Source organism: Trichomycterus rosablanca, chromosome 13 (genome assembly GCF_030014385.1).
Source record: "Trichomycterus rosablanca isolate fTriRos1 chromosome 13, fTriRos1.hap1, whole genome shotgun sequence".
Classification (NCBI taxonomy): domain Eukaryota; kingdom Metazoa; phylum Chordata; class Actinopteri; order Siluriformes; family Trichomycteridae; genus Trichomycterus; species Trichomycterus rosablanca.
The window spans coordinates 5,636,958-5,658,430 of record NC_086000.1 but is presented as its reverse complement, the minus strand read 5'-3'; the positions used below and the strand labels follow the sequence as shown (position 1 = coordinate 5,658,430).

The window sequence follows — 21,473 nt, the reverse complement described above, 5'->3', positions numbered from 1 at the left end:
CAGGAAATTAGCTGATATTACATTGTCAGCACAGCAAAATCTCTGACTTTTTTTTTTTAATTGCACTTTAAGATTTGACAGTCAGTAGTGGTTTTACTAAGTGGTGGTCCTATGGTGGACCCTAACCATTAATGTTGTTCAGTATAGGACAGCATACTGAGTGTACATGACAGTTCAGCTACAGTTCAGCTATAGTTAGCACTGTATGTTTAGTTGCTTAGATGCATCAGAAATATCTATTATAGAAATCAGAAAAAGTTGGGACAGTATGGAAAATGCAAATATATTTACTTACATTTACTTTGACTTTTATTTGATTGCAGACATAATGTTTTGTCTGCTCAACTTCATTTTATTTATTAATAAACATTCATTCCTGCATTTCAGGCCTGCAACACACTCCAAAAAAAGTTGGGATGGAGGCAATTTAGGGCTAGTAATGAGGTGAAAAACTAAATGATGTGATTCCAAACAGGTGATGTCAACAGGTGATTGTAATCATGGTTTGGTACAAAAGCAACATCCAGGAAGGGCTGAGTCTTTGATGAGCAAAGATGGCCAGAGGAGGAGAAATTTTAGTGCGTAAAGGCCAAAGGAACAAGCTTAAGCTAAACGCCTGTGATCTACGATCCCTCAGACGGCACTGCATCAAGAACCGCCACTCAACAATAGCTGATATAACCACATGGGGGAGGGATTACTTTGGCAAACCTTTGTCCATCACTACAATACAGAGTTACATGCACAAATGCCACTTAAAACTTTACTGTGCAAAAAAGAAGCCTTATGTTAACCACGTCCAGTAGCGGTGTCAACTTCTATGGGCTCGGAGGCATCTAGGATGGACCATCACACAGTGGAAACGTGTATTGTGGTCAGATGCATCAGCATTCCAGGTTATTTTGGGAAAAAATGGACGTTGTGTGCTCCGGACCAAAGACGAAAAAGACCATCCAGACTGTTATCAGCAACAAGTCCAAAAGCCAGGGTCTGTCATGGTATGGGGCTGTGTCAGTGCCCTCAGCAAAGGTCATTTACACTTCTGTGATGGCAGCACTGATGCAGAAAAGTTCATTGAGATCTTAGAGCAACATGTGCTTCCTTCAAGATGTCATCTTTTCCAGGGACGTTCATGCATAACTCAACAAGACAATGCAAAACCACATGCTGCACACATTACAAAGGCATGGCTGCGGAGGAAGAGGGTACGAGTACTGTACTGGCCTGCCTGCAGTCCTGACCTGTCCCCAATAGAGAATGTGTGGAGAATTTTGAAACAAAAAATGCGACAACGACGACCCCGTACTGTTACACATCTTAAGACGTGTTTGCAGGAAGAATGGGACAAAATAAAAGCTGAAACACTAAATCACTTGGAATGGCTGTTTATTAATAAATGAAATGAAGTTGACCAGATAAAACATAAAATATCTCAGGTTCATCCTGTCTGCAATCAAATAAAAGTCAAAGTAAGTGTAAGAAACTCTGTTTTTTTTTATTATTTGCATTTTCCTGCTGTCCCAACTTTTTCTGATTTGGGGTTGTATATAAAAATATGGATTTATATAAAATATAAAGCTTTAGTAAATAGTTTTTGGGAGAACATATGATTCTGTTTCATAAGGAAATAGCATATTTGCTGACCTCCAGCTGAATGTAGGTGATCATTTGTAACTTTGTGTAAACACTGTGCCAAACCCAATTCATATTCAGCTAGAGTTTAACATTTAATAAGATCTCCCAGCTGTGCAAACCCACAGCAGAAAGAAAGAAATCAAATTCATATTAGCATTTTAATATTGGATCTGCTTTTAGATGGAATTCTTTTTTGTCTGTACTGCAGCTGTTGTTAGGGATCAAACACAGACAGTTGGAGCCATGGAGAAACATGTCTGCTGCATTACTGCCTGACAGCTGTAAACCGTACCTGAAAAAACTCTGAGGCCATGGTTTGTTTGTTTGTTTATTAGGATTTTAATGTCATGTTTTACACTTTGGTTACATTCATTACAGGAACGGTAGTTACTCGTTACACATGATGCATCAGTTCACAAGGTTATATCGAACACAGTCATGGACAATTTTGTATCTCCAATTCACCTCACTTGCATGTCTTTGGACTGTGGGAGGAAACCGGAGCACCCGGAGTAAACCCACGCAGACACGGGGAGAACATGCAAACTCCACACAGAAAGGACCCGGACCGCCCCACCTGGGGATCGAACCCAGGACCTTCTTGCTGTGAGGCGACAGTGCTACCCACTTAGCCACCATGCCACCCCTAAGGCTATCATGAGGTGCTTAGTAATACGTAATTGACTTAAATTAAGACATGCAAACGAGTGTGCAAAAATAGACCCAGTGCCTCAATTGAAGCTGCTAACAAAATAATTACAAGGCGACTTTTATAATAGATTTCTGCATGGTTTGTATCAGGCAAAATCCATAATGTGGGCATACATGTGTTTGCAATATTATTTTATATGACATGAGCAAAAAGTTTAAAGTAGCTTCCTACATTTGGCATCAGTCTGGCTGTTATTTAGTATAATGTTGTGGAAAAGTAAGGTGAGATGATAAATGAAAACAAAAATTACAGTTGACTGGATTGGAGAATTTATTGGCATAATCGTGGGTTCTTACAGAAGTGGAATAGCTAATGAACCAGGAACAGAACTCTGGCTCTCCCTTTATACTGCTCTAGTCACATCACATTGGGTGTTGGACTTTGGAATCGCCATTCTGTGCTAAATGTTGTTTCTTACAATAGACATGTTCCTTATCTCTGTACTTTAGACTCCCGGCCACATCTCAAGCAGCCACGTAAGGATTTAACAACTCGAAGTATTTAATGCTTAAGCAGCAAAACACTAATATTCAGGTGATATCAAATTTTTCAATAACAATAACATATGGCTTGTGTGGGGGCATATGTACAAACCCTATTTCTGTAACAATTGGGACATTTTGTAAAATGCTGTAAATACAAGCATCTGTGATTTGTTAGTTCAGTAAAGGTGTTTCTTACACTGACAAATGTTTTACATTTCTTACGTTTGTTTCATTTTGATTTGTTCAAAGTAAACACGTTTTTCCAGCCATATTTTGATAGTCATTTTTCCATTTTTATATTTTATCACAACAAACGGATGGCACTGTTATTTATAAATATGATCCAACTTAGGTAAATAGTAAATGTTAACCTAATACGCTGCTTTTATTGCTTGTAAACATTTTAAAGTAAAACATCTAATATTTTGTATGTTAAATAAATTATGGCTGTATTGATTTAAAAACACAATAATGCGGTGGGTCCACCAGACCCGCAAACATTGGCTGAGTAACAAAACTATGAACACCACACAAGGGTTAAGCATGTAATTTCTGTAAGCTCACAAAACAAACAAATCGAAACAGAGGCATAGCAAAGATTTAAAGTGGAGCAAATTTCTGCCAAATTGAGCATAATCCTGCTGTCAGTTTATGAGCCCTGACATCATCAGTAGATGCATCCTTGACTCTGTTTTTATAGCATAAGTGAGAAAACACTTTCAGTGGCTGTAAATAAACTCAGTTTCTTTATTTACTTTAACATAAGACTTAAAACTGCTGAACCACTGACTGTTTAACTACTGACAATTAAATTTATGAACTGATTTGGAATGCATTTCTTTTTTACTTAAACTTAAAATTCTTTACATACACCGATCACGCATAACATTAAAACCACCTCCTTGTTTCTACACTTACTGTCCATTTTATCAGCTCCACTTACCATATAGAAGCACTTTGTAGTTCTACAATTACTGACTGTAGTCCATCTGTTTCTCTGCACGCTTTGTTAACCCCCTTTCATGCTGTTCTTCAATGGTCACTACAGAGCAGGTATTATTTAGGTGGTGGATCATTCTCAGCACTGCAGTGACACTGACATGATGGTGGTATGTTAGTGTGTGTTGTGCTGGTATGAGTTTTTCAATACTTCACTGTCACTACTGAACTGAGAATAGTCCACCAACCAAAAATATATCCAGCCAGCAGCTCCACTAATGAAGGTCTAGAAGATGACCAACTCAAACAGCAGCAATAGATGTGCGAGTCTCTGACTTTACATTTACAAGGTGAACCAACTAGGTAGGAGTGTCTAATAGAGTGGACAGTGAGGGGACACGGTATTTAAAAACTCCAGCAGCGCTGCTGTGTCTGATCCACTCATACTAGCACAACACACACTAACATACCACCACCATGTCAGTGTCACTGCAGTGCTGAGAATGATCCACTACCTAAATATTACCTGCTCTGTGGTGGTTCTGTGACGGTCCTGACCATTAATGAACAGGGTGAAAGTAGGCTAAAAAGGTATGTAGAGAAACAGATGAACTACAGTCAGTAATTGTAGAGTTACAACGTGCTTCTATATGGTAAGTGGAGCTGATAAAATGGACAGTGTGTGTAAAAACCAGGAGGTGGTTATAATGTTATACATGGCATTTCTAAACAAAGACAAATTACTCAAGCAGTAGCTAAATGGCATTTGTGATGCCATTTATAATGGTTTGTTATGGTTTGTTTTTTCACGTGATTGGTCAGTTTTGGACACTCGATTGATGTACAGGAGCAGATTATTAACACGGCTCATTTATTTTTTTACTTACCTGATTTGACAGTCGCAAACTTGTGGCCTTTGATCTATTTCATCCATTAGTGGACACAGTTATTGCATTTATACCACTCAAAATATCACATGATTCGGGGTTTCTGAGAGTTCAGCAGCTGAATAAAATAATTGTTTAAATTTACTCTGACTTACCCTTCACGCTGTGCCTCTCCTTTCTCGAGCTCTTGAATGACCCCCAGCAGAACTTTAATGGTCTCCTGGCTGGAGCTAATGAGGGCATCCATGGCTTGCAGCCGAGCCTTCACATTTCCTTCTGCCCCAGGCAGAGAAATCGCCTGCCTGCAGCCATGACCCCCTGTGTCGTCTCGGGTGCTCGTACTCCCAAAGCCGTGACTGCCATGAAAGTGACCATGGCTGGTTTCCTGTGAGGGACACGTGGTTGAGGTCTGAGATTGCGCACCATTCAATGGTGCAACCTCTTCATGCTTAAACTGCTCAGAGGGACTGTCCAGACTTTCCACTTGTGTCAAAGATGTCCATGCAATGGGTCCTGTAACTTTTGAGGTGGCACCCCTGTCCGGCAGGAGTTGTGTTGAGGAAGATGTAAAAGAGCTCTTGGTGCAGTTGGGGTCTTGTTCTGCCCCTGTCTTGCCCTGATTGGCTAATCCTTTGTGCTTGTAGCCACTTCCTTGGGTAGCTCCTTCGTCCTTAACGTCTAATTGGTGCAGGTTTGTTTCCCTGCTTTGACCTGAGGAATCGAGGCTGCTGTCCGGGCCATCGGACCCTGCGCACAAGTCCTGCACATCTGTGCATGGAGGCATACTGTGCAAAATGACTCGAGTCTTTTGTACTCTACCCCCACAAGGCCTGTCCTCCTCGATACTTTTTACTTCATTTAAGAACCCGTTGTTCTGTCCCTGATAGTTCTCCACCAAAGCTGCGTGTTTGATCGTGTTGCCCTTCTTGCGCTCGAACGGGAAAGTCTGATAATGCTTCTTGAGGTCAGGCGAGGTTTGCACCGCAGTGCTCTTGGTCACGTTGGGTATGGAGCGCCGCGCCGGCATGGTCAGATACCTTCTGTGTACGACCTTGCACGAAACCGAGCGCCCCTTGGCACCTTGAGCTAGACGTGCCGCTTCATTCTGGGCCTCACAGATGTCCTTGAATCGGACCTGCAGGGCTTTGTTTCTTTTACGTACAGTGTCCGCAGGGCCACCGCTCTCTTCTCCCAGAGTCGGACCCCCTGAGTCTGAGTCCGACTCTGAATTTGACAGGACACACCGGCCTGTCTCCTTACTGACCATCACTCCTGAGAGAAAACAGTAAGTAATATGTTATTAACTGCAGTTCCAGCACACATTGTCTACATTTAGGTATTTCTTAACATGCAGCACCCAAACATTCAATGCTCATTTTACCCAGTTTTACAACCCCAAATCAGAAAAAGTTGGGACAGTATGGGAAATGCAAATAAAATAGAAATGCAGTGTTCCTTACATTTACTTTGACTTTTATTTGATTGCAGACAGGATGAACCTGAGATATTTCATGTTTTGCTCAACTTTATTTCATTTATTAATACACCTCCATTCCTGCATTTCAGGCCTGCAACACATTCCAAAAAAAGTTGGGACAGTAAAGCATTTACCACTTTGTAATATTGCCATTCTTTTTCACCACACTTAAAAGATGTTTTGGCACCGAGGATACCAGCGATTTTTCTGCATTAATGCTGCCATCACAGAAGTGTAAATGACCTTTGCCAAGGGCACTGACACAGCCCCATACCATGACAGACCCTGGCTTTTGGACTTGTTGCTGATAACAGTCTGGATGGTCCTTTTTGTCTTTGGTCCGGAGCACACGGCATCCATTTTTTCCCAAAAAAGACCTGGAATGCTGATTCATCTGACCACAATGCACGTTTTCACTGTGTGATGGTCCATCCTAGATGCCTCCGAGCCCAGAGAAGTCGATGCCGCTTCTGGACATGGTTAACATAAGGCTTCTTTTTTTGCACAGTAAAGTTTTAAGTGGCATTTGTGCATGTAACTTCGTACTTCGTACTTACAATCAATTCTTTGGAATCACATCATTATTTAGTTTTTTCACCTCATTACTAGCCCTAAATTCCCCCCATCCCAACTTTTTTTGGAATATGTTGAAGGCCTGAAATGCAGTAATGGATGTTTGTTAACAAATGAAATGAAGTTGAGCAGATAAAACATGAAAGATATTGGGTTCAAACTGTCTGCAATAAAACAAAAGTCAAAGTAAATGTAAGAAACACTGCATTTTTATTTTATTAGCATTTTCCATATTGTCCCAACTTTTTCTGATTTATGGTTGTATTTAGAGATGCAGCTGACATGATGCACTCCGCATTTAGGCTCTCTACATTGTACTTTTATTTTTGTAATGATGCTTCACATGTACAAGAGCTTTTAATCAGGTGAAAGCAGTATGTGAACTTTTGTTGCATTACATCAGAAATGCACTCGAAATCCCAAAACACATAAAATGCAATTATGAGGGAACTAAAAGCATCAAAAACACTCAACAGGAAGGTTAAATCAAACACTATTCCACCCTACATACATACAAAATATAAAAACTTATTGCCACCTACAATATTAAGCTGCATGCATGCAGAGCTGAAAACAGAAACATTTATTATTGTTTTATATTTTAAGTGATGTAAAATAAGTATTCAACCACTTGTTATTTATCATTCTTTCTTTGCACTCAGGTGGGTGAAGTGGTCTAATTTGCTAACCCACCACCAATAAGAACTAAATGGTGGGTTGAGCACGTAACAATAGTTGGCAACTAATAGTAGAACTGGTGATGATCAGATGGAGATGAAAAATAGGAGAAATAAGTGTGAACAAAATTATAATGTTAAGATAATGGGTAGCATATTCTGACATAAACACTGTGGTTAATTTTGGTCAAACTGTCTTTAAGTTTCCTACATTGGGATGGGATTTCTAACCAGTCTTAATGTGGTTGTGGCTTTATGTTTGTGGTTGATGTGTTGACATGTCTAGATTTTGTGTTTTAGACAAATACTGCTTCATTACTCTGGTGGTTTATGGCCAACAGTAGTCTGGCTAGCCCACAATCTCTATAGCATTCTGTTTCCAAGAAATTCATTGACCAACAGTGATATTTCTAGTGTACCAATTTACCTTACAAATTAAAAGAACTAAATACAGTACTCTATTATACTTTTTAATAAATAACAAACAAATTACACACATGATGTAAATTATCATTTCCCCAATTGTACCTGCATAGTTGTGGCCATATATTTTAAAATATATAAAACTTGGACTCTAGTTCTAAATTTATTTTAGGTAAATTGTAGTGATTTGTGCAAGATAAATAATACAATTCAAACTTGAGAGAAAATGACAAATTTTGTAAAAGATAAAGTTATGTATTCAGGAAAAAAGTTTCTTCATTCTCTCAGTTAATCTAGTGATTATAATTTCCCCTTTTCCTCATGAATCTTGAGGTGGCCAGTGTTTCTTTTGTTCTCAGTTTTCCCACTCAAACATTTCCCCATACAAACATATTTTCCTTTTGTACCTCTTTTAAGCCTATTGGTTTTTAACCCACCTCAGTAGAGACACATTCTACAGAGCCTGCTTGGCTGAAAGGTAGTGTTCAGTCTCTAATGCAGCGGCCTGGGTTTCAGTCACACTCAGAGTATTTGTTTTTGAGTTTAATTATCTGTTCCACGATCAGACTACTAAGCATTTGGGTCCTATTCCTAACCTGTGTGGTACGCAGGGGTTCTGTGTTCAAATCCACCACTGGGCAAGCACTATTACATAATGTACATGCATATACTGTAACTATTGTGAAGTAACTTCCCTTTTATAATTTAAAGAATTCTTAGGAACATATAGCTTAATTAACCTTCTATTTACTACTAAAATTAAACAATTAAGTTTTACATGTACTTATTTTTACACTATGCAATATTCTAAAGCTCAAAATGGATGTTTTTTTTTAATCAAATTAGTAATTTAAAAAGTGTTCCAAAGCTATATCTGAGGCTTTATGGTGCCAGCAAACCACAGTAAAGATCATTATTTCCAAATAAAGAAACAGCTGAATCTATCTACCCGGCCCGCCAGTATATAGGATGGAATACTACCGATGATACTACCGAGAATGCATTGCAAAAGCGAGCCTGCCAAGCCCATCTGCAACCTTCCTTCCTTCTGTTGCACATTCATTCAAGGTCAGAAGTCAGTTACGCTCATGTACCCTACTTAAATATATTTCCTTTTGCACTTTATCCAATATCCTGTTTATCCTGTTTAATAAATGTTGACCTAGTTTGGCTCTCGACCTTGTTTGGTCCTGGTTTTTAATTCTGGCCCTCTCCGTGATTGAGTTTGACACCTCTGTCCTATAGCATTTGTGCTTTAAGACAAAATGTTCTATAACCTTGCTTACTTTTAGTGTAGGTTATCTGCTAAAAGTCAAAGTCTGATACTGGCATAATGTCAGGTAAAACATTTGTGTATTATTAAAATTCATCCAAATACCAAAACCGAAATACTTAAAAGTACTTAATCAAGGTTAAAACACTATTTAGAGTCTAGGGAAAAAAAAAACAGGAAACAAAGTGTGCAAATACATTTTCAACCTATCTCACCTTTCAACCAAAAGTCTCATTAAACAAAAAAATTTCAATTTATGCATACAAGCGATTTTGAGTTGAAATGAAAAACATTCAGGTCGCTTCACAAATGTCCATGTGCCATTATTCAACCCCCAGCCTCAGTGCTTGGTAGAACATCCTTTATGCTCTACCAAGTGTGTTAACAAGCTTCTGACACCTCTGTTGTGAAATCATCACCCATTATTTTTGTGCAGAAGTTTCCAGCTCATTACTGGCTTTTACGCTGCAACTACTTTCTATAAACAGTGGAAAGGTGCTAAGGTCAGATAAGTCCACATTTCAGTGTGTTTTCAGGAAATGCAGACATCGAGTTCTCTGTGCCAAAGATAAACGAACCATCCAGACTGTTATCAGCGAAAGGTGCAAAAGTCAACATCTCAATGGTACAGAGCTGCATCAATGGTAAGAAGATACCGCTGATGTGATATTGGGATGAACACCAAAAAGAAATACCCAAGAAGAAGGCTAAGGCTGACTAAATTCTTAGATACCTTAAAATGCTGCCTATTAAGATGCTTTAATTCTAAGTGATAATCTGACTGAATAAAGAGGGAGCATCCAGAATAAAGGCAATCCCAGCATTCAGTGCGGCACAACTTTTCTCACAAAAAAATTATAAATAAGGAGAACGAATGCAGAGCAACGAGCGTAGTTCTTTTTAAATGTAAATAAATTCTAGACACCCAGGTGGCGCAGCGTGATATTCCGCTAACACACCAGTGCTCTGTGAATGGTCGCCACCTAGTGTGCACAATTGGCAGTGCCTGCAGCAGACACAAATTGGCAACTGTGTCTGCTGGTTGGGGAAATGGGTGGGGTCTTCAAACGCTGGGTGGGGTCTTCAAACGCTGTGCAAGGACCCTGGTTAGCAGACCGAGGCGCCTATGCAGAAGCACGTGCATAAAAGAAGGGGTCCGCTAGGAACTGCGCACATGTTGGAGAGCAGCAGTATATATATGAGGTGCCTATAAATTACAAGTGTAATTTATTTGGAAATATATAATAAATAAATATATTTATTTGGGTATATAAGCTGGCATGCTAGTGGGTTGTGCCACCTTACCCCATTGGTTTGAATGGCCTAAGACTAACTGTGTTGGCTTAGTAGACGAAAATTGCTGTATAAGTAGGGCATCTAATTAATCTGCCTTATGAGTTTGATGTCTTACTAGAATCCTCTCTACAGGTAGGCAGTAGGGAGCAAGGCAGCGCACTAGGTTTCCAGACAGACCCAATGACTACTGTAAAAGCAACCCAGGAGGTCAAGTAGCCATCCACAATAATGGAAAAAATGTTCCTGATAGCACTACAGCCCTTTAATATGGACTCGTCGTGTCTGATACCACCAATGCGGTTGCCAGGTTTAAAAAATTCTTCACTTTGTGCATTACTAAATATGACTGAGAACAATCACTGAATGACTCAATTACTGACAGCATGAATGTATGTTCTCAGTTCTCAGTTAGCATCAGTGTCTGTAGATGTCTGATTTTTGCTGTGTAAGCTCATCTGAGATGACAGTGACACAGTGACACTTATCCTTACTTTGTCATTAAACTGTCCTCATGATACAATCAGTTCTATCTGGGCTCTCGAAATAATGAGGAAGCATCTCTGTCAAAACTGTTAGGACACTAAAAATCTAAAAGAAGACATTCGATGTGCTGCTCATTATGGAGACAGCAAAATGTTCTATGTCAGCCGCATACATTTACTGAAGAGACCTGATTCTGCATTCTAACCAGTGACACTTTGAGAAACTGTGAAGGAATAGATTACATATGTTAACTTTTGCTGGCTGTGCTTAATAATCATACAGCCTGAGCAGTCTCACCTATCTCTCAATGCTAACACCATCTGTTATCTGTTATAAACAGATGGCAGCAGCTGATTGATTTAATCATTCTATTAACATCATGTATGTGGCACACCAGTGATGTAATTACAATTATTTATTAAATTGTATAAAGGAAGGAACTGAATCCATGTAATTATTTTGGAACTACACTCATTATACTTTTGTATTGATTTGACCCTAAACTGACATTGCAGCATGGTGACGCAGTGAATAGCGCTGTCACCCTACAGCAAGAAGTCCAAAGACATGCAGGTATGTTAATTGACTAGAAATTATGTTAACTACTAGAAATTGCTCTAAGTGTGTGTGTGTGTGTGTGTGTGTGTGTTTGCCTTGAGCTGGACTGGCACCCTGTCCGGGGTGTTTTCTGCCTTTCGCCCAATTAATCAGACCCACCGTGACCCTCACCAGGATAAAACGTTGATAAAACAGACAATGAATGAACGACCGAGACACTCATCTCGCATTTGGCATAATTTTTTTACTTTAGCATTGTGATACGGTTCATTGCCTGATAAACTTCCCTCCCAGTCAAAGCTTTCTCTCAAAGGTGATAGTACAAGGTTTTTTTCAGCAAGTTTCAGCACTTTTTTTACCTATTTATTGAGAATTTCAAAACAAATGACATCACTTGTCTACATAGTTACCTTTCAATGCATTTTTCCCAGCGTCGTACCAACTTTTTAATGCCATCAGCAGAAAGTGAGTGAGCAGAGAGTGTAGCCACTGATGCACCACTGCTTTCACATCATCACATGAAAATCTTCTTCCCCTTAAAGCTTCTTTGAGCGGTCCAAAAAGGTGGAAATCAGATGGTGCTAAATCCAGACTATAAGCTCTCTCTCAGTCTCTGTGGCACGGCCAATTACTAATCCTCCCGCCCTCACCGTTTCAATGAAAACATAAAAGTATATATACAGTGTATCACAAAAGTGAGTACACCCCTCACATTTCTGCAGATATTTAAGTATATCTTTTCATGGGACAACACTGACAAAATGACACTTTGACACAATGAAAAGTAGTCTGTGTGCAGCTTATATAACAGTGTCAATTTATTCTTCCCTCAAAATAACTCAATATACAGCCATTAATGTCTAAACCACCGGCAACAAAAGTGAGTACACCCCTTAGTGAAAGTTCCTGAAGTGTCAATATTTTGTGTGGCCACCATTATTTCCCAGAACTGCCTTAACTCTCCTGGGCATGGAGTTTACCAGAGCTTCACAGGTTGCCACTGGAATGCTTTTCCACTCCTCCATGACGACATCACGGAGCTGGCGGATATTTGAGACTTTGCACTCCTCCACCTTCCGCTTGAGGATGCCCCAAAGATGTTCTATTGGGTTTAGGTCTGGAGACATGCTTGGCCAGTCCATCACCTTTACCCTCAGCCTCTTCAATAAAGCAGTGGTCGTCTTAGAGGTGTGTTTGGGGTCATTATCATGCTGGAACACTGCCCTGCGACCCAGTTTCCGGAGAGAGGGGATCATGCTCTGCTTCAGTATTTCACAGTACATATTGGAGTTCATGTGTCCCTCAATGAAATGTAACTCCCCAACACCTGCTGCACCCATGCAGCCCCAGACCATGGCATTCCCACCACCATGCTTGACTGTAGGCATGACACACTTATCTTTGTACTCCTCACCTGATTGCCGCCACACATGCTTGAGACCATCTGAACCAAACAAATTAATCTTGGTCTCATCAGACCATAGGACATGGTTCCAGTAATCCATGTCCTTTGTTGACATGTCTTCAGCAAACTGTTTGTGGGCTTTCTTGTGTAGAGACTTCAGAAGAGGCTTCCTTCTGGGGTGACAGCCATGCAGACCAATTTGATGTAGTGTGCGGCGTATGGTCTGAGCACTGACAGGCTGACCCCCAACCTTTTCAATCTCTGCAGCAATGCTGACAGCACTCCTGCGCCTATCTTTCAAAGACAGCAGTTGGATGTGACGCTGAGCACGTGCACTCAGCTTCTTTGGACGACCAACGCGAGGTCTGTTCTGAGTGGACCCTGCTCTTTTAAAACGCTGGATGATCTTGGCCACTGTGCTGCAGCTCAGTTTCAGGGTGTTGGCAATCTTCTTGTAGCCTTGGCCATCTTCATGTAGCGCAACAATTCGTCTTTTAAGATCCTCAGAGAGTTCTTTGCCATGAGGTGCCAAGTTGGAACTTTCAGTGACCAGTATGAGAGAGTGTGAGAGCTGTACTACTAAATTGAACACACCTGCTCCCTATGCACACCTGAGACCTAGTAACACTAACAAATCACATGACATTTTGGAGGGAAAATGACAAGCAGTGCTCAATTTGGACATTTAGGGGTGTAGTCTCTTAGGGGTGTACTCACTTTTGTTGCCGGTGGTTTAGACATTAATGGCTGTATATTGAGTTATTTTGAGGGAAGAATAAATTGACACTGTTATATAAGCTGCACACAGACTACTTTTCATTGTGTCAAAGTGTCATTTTGTCAGTGTTGTCCCATGAAAAGATATACTTAAATATCTGCAGAAATGTGAGGGGTGTACTCACTTTTGTGATACACTGTATATGACCACTGAAGAACAGCATGAAAGGGGGCTAACAAAGCATGTAGAGAAACAGATGGACTACAGTCAGTAATTGTAGAACTACAAAGTGCTTCTATATGGTAAGTGGAGCTGATAAAATGGACAGTGAGTGAAGAAACAAGGAGGTGGTTTTAATGTTATGGCTGATCAGTATATTTTATGTATTTGTGCTACACTGTCTGCAGTACTGTTAATCTTGTGGTCATGATTTATGAATAATTTACCATGAGGGTACAAGCTTTTATTATTAATAAACTAGACAACTAAGTTGATGTTACATAAAGAGTCACCTTTAGAAATATACAAAAGTTAATTTAATAATGCAGTCCTGGTGTAGTCTGTTTGATTTATTTTAATATGAACTTGGGGCAGGTCTTCATCTGATAATACCACCTCAAGCAAGATAATTAGTGTTAATAATCCCCTTCTAATTAAATGGCTTCAGCTAATTCATTGACATTTATTGCTAACAGGTAGATGATTAAGGAACAGCTATACAGTATTTATGTTGCCAGTATAAGGAGGTATAGAAAGAGTTTATTTAAAATGCTTTAGGGAGCTACATAAGCAGAACTGTTTGTTCTGGAGGTTCATGGTTCAAGCCAAGGATCACTGTGTGTAATGACAAGAGTTGTTTAATTCATTACTCTAGAAGAAGCATTTCCAAAGCTTCAAAATTTCAATCTGGTAGTTTGGTATATAAGAAAATAATGCTTCCTACTCGATAGAAAACTGCCAAAAAAGAACAGACTATGGTTGTTTTGATAGTTAGGACTGCTACTCTTTGTTCCAGTAAAACACTTAAGCATGAGCTGACATTTAAAACTTACTGTAATATTAGCATTGTGGCAGCAGTTAAGGACAGGCATGTACCTGTTTCATCATGACAATGCCACATGCACAAATACACTGATTAGGCCTAACATTAAAATCACCTCCTTGTCTCTACACTCACTGTCCATTTTATCAGCTCCACTTACCATATAGAAGCACTTTGTAGTTCTACAATTACTGACTGTAGTCCATCTAATTCTCTACATACTTTTTTAGTCTGCTATCACCCTGTTCTTCAATGATCAGGACCACCACAGAGCAGGTATAATTTAGGTGGTGGATCATTCTCAGCTCTGCAGTGACACTGACATGGTGGTGGTGTGTTAGTGTGTATTGTGCTGGTATGAGTGAATCAGACACAGCAGCGCTGATGGAGTTGTTAAATACCGTGTCCACTCAATGTCCACTCTATTAGACACTCCTACCTAGTTTGTTCACCTTGTAGGTGTAAAGTCAGAGACGATCGCTCATCTATTGCTGCTGTTTGAGTTGGTCATCTTCTAGACCAGATCAGTGGTCACAGGACGCTGCCCACGGGGCACTGTTGGCTGGATATATTTTTGGTTGGTGGACAATTCTCAGTCCAGCAGTGACAGTGAGGTGTTTAAAAACTCCATCAGCATTGCTGTGTCTTATCCACTCATACCCGCACAACACACCACCACCATGTCAGTGTCACTGCAGTGCTGAGAATGATCCACCACCCAAATAATACCTGCTCTGTAGTGGTCCTAAAAAGAGTCCTGATTATTGAAGAACACCATGAAAGGGGGCTAACAAAGCATGCAGAGAAACAGATGGACTACAGTCAGTAATTGTAGAACTACAAAGTGCGTCTATGTGGTAAGTGGAGCTGATTAAATGGACAGCAAGTGTAGAAACAAGGAGGTGGTTTTAATGTTATGGCTGACCATCTAACACCTTGAATTGTCACGAATCAAGCCTCTGTGCTCCTGGAGTGTGTTTATGTGTCACGCCCGCTCACTGTGATTGGTCTCTGGCTAATTACCCACAGCTGCACCTTGTCTGAGGTAATAAACTCATGGGCTTTAAGAAGGCAGCTTGGGAACAGTCATTGGAGACTATTGTGAATTTGACTTTGGTTTGGTCAAGCATGGTCTGGTCTGGTCTAGTCTAGTCTTGTCGTTTCTGGTCTAGTCTAGTCTAGTCGTTCATGGTCTGGTCTGGTAGTCCATGGTCCGGTCTGGTCGTCTGTTGTCTGGTCGTCCATGGTCTGAGTTTTGTTTTGTGTCTTTTGTTATTATTAAAACACCTCGTTAAAACATCTCTGCGAGGGTGTCCGCCCTCTTGTCTCGTTTTAGCCCAATCTGTTACAGGGATGAATTACATTTGGTCGTACGCTATCTAAAAGGGAGCGAAAAAGTACTGCGAGAAGTATTTTTCTCCAAAATAACTGTCCTTCCTTAATCAACAGAGTAGTTGGTACATAATTGCAGTGGGATCCAACTAGGACACAATGAATTCCCTTAGATCGGTGATGCATTTCTGGTTGTCATCAATTTGCACTTCCACGAGAGTCTAATAAAACTACCTTTAGCACATCTTTATGACAGTAAATGATGAAGTAATTCACTCCAAACTGATTTCCCCCCAGTTGCCTACTCAGTGTTAAATCATCTGCCTGTATTCTGCAAGGAAGCATTTACCAGTGGTTTTTCATATTCTTTAAACCTTTGCTGTCAAGCTTGTGTCTTTATTCTTTTGACCTATCCAAATATTAGGTCAATTTAACAATTACAACATACAATCCCAAATCAGAAAAAGTTGGGACAGTATGGAAAATGCAAATAAAATAAAAATGCAGTGTTCCTACATTGACTAGTTGGGATGGGGACAATTTAGGGCTAGTAATGGGGTGACAAAAATAAATAATGATGTGATTCCAAACAGGTGATGTCAACAGGTGATTGTAATCATGGTTTGGTACAAAAGCAGCATCCAGGAAAGGCTGAGTCTTTGATGCAAAGATGGCCAGAGGATCTCCAGTCTGTCAACAAAAAAAATATTGAAATGTTTAAAAACAATGTACCTCAAAGAAAGATTGGAGGGGATTTGCATATTTCTCCCTCTACAGTGCATAATATAATTAAATGATTCAAGGAATCAGGAGGAATTTCAGTGCACAAGGCCAAGGGCGCAAGCTTAACCTGAACGCCCTTCGATCCCTCAGACGGCACTGCATCAAGAACCGCCACTCAACAATAGCTGATATAACCACATGGGTGAGGGATTACTTTGGCAAACCTTTGTCGAGCTCTACAGTTACATGCACAAATTGAAACCTTACTGTGCAAAAAAGAAGCCTTATGTTAACCATGTCCAGTAGCTGCGTCGACTTCTCTGGGCTCGGAGGCATCTAGGATGGACCATCACACAGTGGAAACATGTATTGTGGTCAGATGAATCAGCATTCCAGGTCTTTTTGGGGAAAAATGGACGCCGTGTGCTCCGGACCAAAGACGAATAAGACCATCCAGACTGTTATCAGCAACAAGTCCAGCCAGGGTCTGTCATGGTATGGGGGTGTGTCAGTGCCCTTGGCAAAGGTCATTTCCACTCCTGTGATGGCAGCATTAATGCAGAAAAGTACACTGAGATCTTAGAGCAACATATGCTGCCTTCAAGACGTCATCTTTTCCAGGAATGTCCATGCATTTTTCAACAACACAATGCAAAACCACATGCTGCACACATTACAAAGGCATGGCTGTGAAAGAAGAGGGTATGGGTACTGGACTGGCCTGCCTGCAGTCCTGACCTGTCCCCAATAGAGAATGTGTGGAAAATTTTGAAACGAAAAAATGCGACAATGACGACCCCGTACTGTTGCACATCTTAAGACGTGTTTGCAGGAAGAATGAGACAAAATAAAAGCTGAAACACTAAATCATTTGGTATCACTTACAAAGGAAATGTAAGAAACTCTGTGTTTTTTTTTTGTTATTTGCATTTTCAATGCTGTCCCAACTTTTTCTGATTTGGGGTTGTAATATTAAGGTACATTAAAAAGTGTATTTCATCCAGTGTTAAATATGACCTTATGCACATGCTCTGCCTCAATCCAAAGATGTGGCAGTATCCTTGTGCTGACCACAAACAAAATATGCTACACGTATGGCAATATATTCCTAAACTCTCCACTCTAATTTTTCCTTCTGAAGTGTGTGAACCAGTTAAAAAAGAAAGATATTTTCTGCCCTGAGTTGAAATGCCAGCCTTTGAACACCAAACATGCAGTGATGACAGGCATTAAGTAGAAGAGACTCTGCTGGGCTTACAAAGAGATTTCTTTTTTGCAGGCGGACTCTAGGCGGCCAGCAAAAGCATGCTTAGCATTGTAAGGTTTGTGGGTTGGTGAGGATTGATTGCTTCAAAATGATTGCTGCCCAAGCCACCTAAACTGCCACTATTATTTTTGGCTTCACAAAATCGTACATTTCCTTTAGGTAACAAAGTATTCTGTAACAAATATCAAATAAAGCTAAAACATATGTTAAGATGGGCACAGAGGTGTACACTAATGTGTAACAAAGACATGGAGAGGGGAGTTAGGATGCAAGTGCGGGTGTGTTTATCAGACAAGGCTATGGATCAAGGCAGCAATACACAAAGGAGTAGTACGTGGAATTAATGCCAAGTAAGTTTACAGTCAAGCCAAAAAGTCTGTACACCCCTTTCACCTTCTCCATGGTTTATTACGTTACAGACTCATTCTATAATAGATTGAGTTCTTTTTTTGTCACAAAATTCTACACAAAATAGCCCACAATGACAAAGTGAAAGCAGGTTTTTAGTGCTAATTTATTAAAGATTAAAATGTAAAATATCATATGTACACAAGTGTGCACACCCTTTGATATGACACCCAAAAGTGAGCTGAGAAACAGGAACAGTGAGCAGGAACCCGAGGGTCATCCTTGCGTATCCTTGTGGAGATGGGAGAACCTATCAGACGATCAACCATCCAGGCAGCACTCCACAAATCACGCCTTTATGGTAGAGTGGCCAGACGGAAGCCACTCCTTAGTAAAAGGCACATGACAGCCCGCTTGGAATTTGCAAAAAGGCACCTAGAGGACACTTAAACCATGAGAAACAAGATTCTCTGGTCTGATGAAACCAAATTGAACTTTTTGGCCTGAATACCAAGCGTCACATCTGGATGAAACCAAGTACCGCTCATCACCTGTCTAATGCCATCCCTAAAGTAAAGCATGGTGGTGGCAGCATCATGACGTGGGAATGTTTTTCAGCAGCGGGACCGGGGCGACTAGTCCTGATAGAGGGAAAGATGAATGCAGCTAAGTACACTGAGATCCTTGAAGAAAACCTGCTCTAGAGCGCTCTGGACCTCAGACTGGGGTGAAGGTTTACCTTCCAACATGACAACAACCCAAAGCACACAGACAAGATAACAAAGGAGTGGCTTTGGAGAAAGTCTGTGAATGTCCTTGAGTGGCCCAGCCAGAGCCCAGACCTGAATCCAATCGAACATCTGTGGAAGGAGCTGTGTATGGCTGTGTACCGACGCTTGCAAGGATATGTGAAGAGGAATGGGCAAAAATGTCCAGAAACAAGTGTGCCAAGCTTGTAGCTTCTTTCCCAAGAAGCCTTGAAGCTGTAATTGCTGCCAAAGGTGCATCAACCAAGTATTAGGCTAAGGGTGTGTACAGATATGTAACCCCTAAATAAACCATTTTTGTCAGTAAATTATATTTGACAGCAACACAGTGCATAAAATCACACAGACGAGGGTCAAGAGCTTTAACGTTTACATCAAAATAAGAGGTGGGTGTGATCTGAGTGAGTAAATCGAGTATGTCAGAAACTGCTGAGCTCTTTGGATTTTCATGCATGAGTTTTTATAGTTTACACAGAAAAGTGCAGAAAAATCCAATAAGCTGCAGTTCTGCCGGCAAAAACGCTTGTCGATGAGATGTTTGAGCTGACAGTACAACTATGGTAACTCAAATAACTACTCTACAATTGTACAGCAAAAAAACCTCTCAGTATGCACAACACGTTAAAGCAGCAAAACTGCAGATCAGATAAAAACATGCTGTTCATGCTAAATGTTAAACCTTGATCTGTATGTCACATAAAAAATAACAAAATTAATTACAACCCCAAATCAAAAATAGTTGGGACAGTATGAAAAATGCAAATAAAATAAAAATGCAGTGTTCCTTACATTTACTCTGACTTTTATTTGATTGCAGACAGTTTGAACCTGAGATATTTCATGTTTTGTCTGCTTAACCTCATTTTCTTTGTTAATATACTGTACCTCCATTTCTGCATTTTAAACCTGCAACACATTCCAAAAAAAAGTTAGGATGGGGGCAATTTAGGGCTAAAAACTAAATAATGATGTGATTCCAAACAGGTGAGTAATTGATAAACAAAGGAGGATCAGAGGATCTCCAGTGTGTCAACAAATGTGTGAGAAAATGATTGAAATGTTTAAAAACAATGTACCTCAAAGAAAGATTGGAAGGGATTTGCATATTTCTCCCTCTACAGTGCATAATATCATTAAACCATTCAAGGAATTGGGAGGAATTTCAGTGCGTAAAGGCCAAGGACGCAAACTTAAACTGAATGCTTGTGATCTTCGATCCCTCAGACGGCACTGCATCAAGAACCAAGAACCGCCACTCAACAATAGCTGATATAACCACATGGGTGAGGGATTACTTTGGCAAACCTTTGTCAAGCACTACAATACAGAGTTACATGCACAAATTCCACTTAAATCTTTACTGTGTAAAAAAGAAGCCTTATGTTAACCATGTCCAGAAGCGACGTCGACTTTTCTGGGCTCGGAGGCATCTAGGATGGACCATCACACAGTGGAAACGTGTATTGTGGTCAGATGAATCAGCATTCCAGGTCTTTTTTGGAAAAAATGGACGCTGTGTGCTCCGGACCAAAGACGGAAAGGACCATCCAGACTGTTATCAGAAACAAGTCCAACAGCCAGGGTCTGTCATGGTATGGGGGTGTGTCAGTGCCCTTGGCAAAGGTCATTTACACTTCTGTGATGGTAGCATTATTGCAGAAAAGTACATTGAGATCTTAGAGCAACACGTGCTTCCTTCAAGACGTCATCTTTTCCACGGACGTCCATGCATTTTTCAACAAGACGATGCAAAACCACATGCTGCACACATTACAAAGGCATGGCTGCGGAAGAAGAGGGTCCTGACCTGTCCCCAATAGAGAATGTGTGACAAACCAGTACTGTTGCACATCTTAAGACGTGTTTGCAGGAAGAATGAGACAAAATAAAAGCTGAAACATTTAATCACTTGGTCTCCTTGGTGCCAAAACGTCTTTTAAGTGTGGTGAAAAGGAATGGCAACATTACAAAGTGGTAAATGCTTTACTGTCCCAACTTTTTTTTAGGAATGTGTCTCAGGCCTGAAATGCAGGAATGGATGTCTATTAATAAATTAAATTAAGTTGAGCAGATAAAATTTCTGATTTGGGGCTGTAAAAAAAATAATTGTTAACAGTCTTTTACTGTATATTTAGATTCCTGTTTCTGGATGATAACTGGAACCAGATGTGATCTTTTGCTGTTGTAGCTCATCTGTCCCAATGTTGTCCATTCTGAGATGCACTTCTGCTCTCCACGGTTGTAAAGAACCGTTATTTAAGCTACCATAGCTTTGCTGTCAGTTTAAACCAGTCTGGCCATCATTCTCTGACCCCCTTCCCGACCTTTATTAAAGCAGTCACGCCAACAAAATTGCTGTGTAAATTATAGAAACTCTTGTGCACTTAGAGAAAAGTGGCCAGTCAATGCGTTGTGCGTCACGCTGTTTTCAGTCTTTTGAAATGCTAATTTTA

The 21,473-nt window shown here is 40.3% G+C and overlaps 1 protein-coding gene across 1 annotated transcript in view; it reads right to left on the bottom strand.

Moving 5' to 3' along the window:
- insyn2ab (inhibitory synaptic factor 2Ab) overlaps window positions 1-5,925 on the bottom strand; it is a 34,214-nt gene extending 28,289 nt beyond the window's left edge. Inside the window, exon 1 of the mRNA XM_063006713.1 lies at window positions 4,814-5,925. Coding sequence (XP_062862783.1) covers window positions 4,814-5,925 — 1,112 coding nt within the window. The remainder of the gene's footprint in view (window positions 1-4,813) is intronic.
- Between the last annotated feature and the right edge of the window lie 15,548 nt (window positions 5,926-21,473).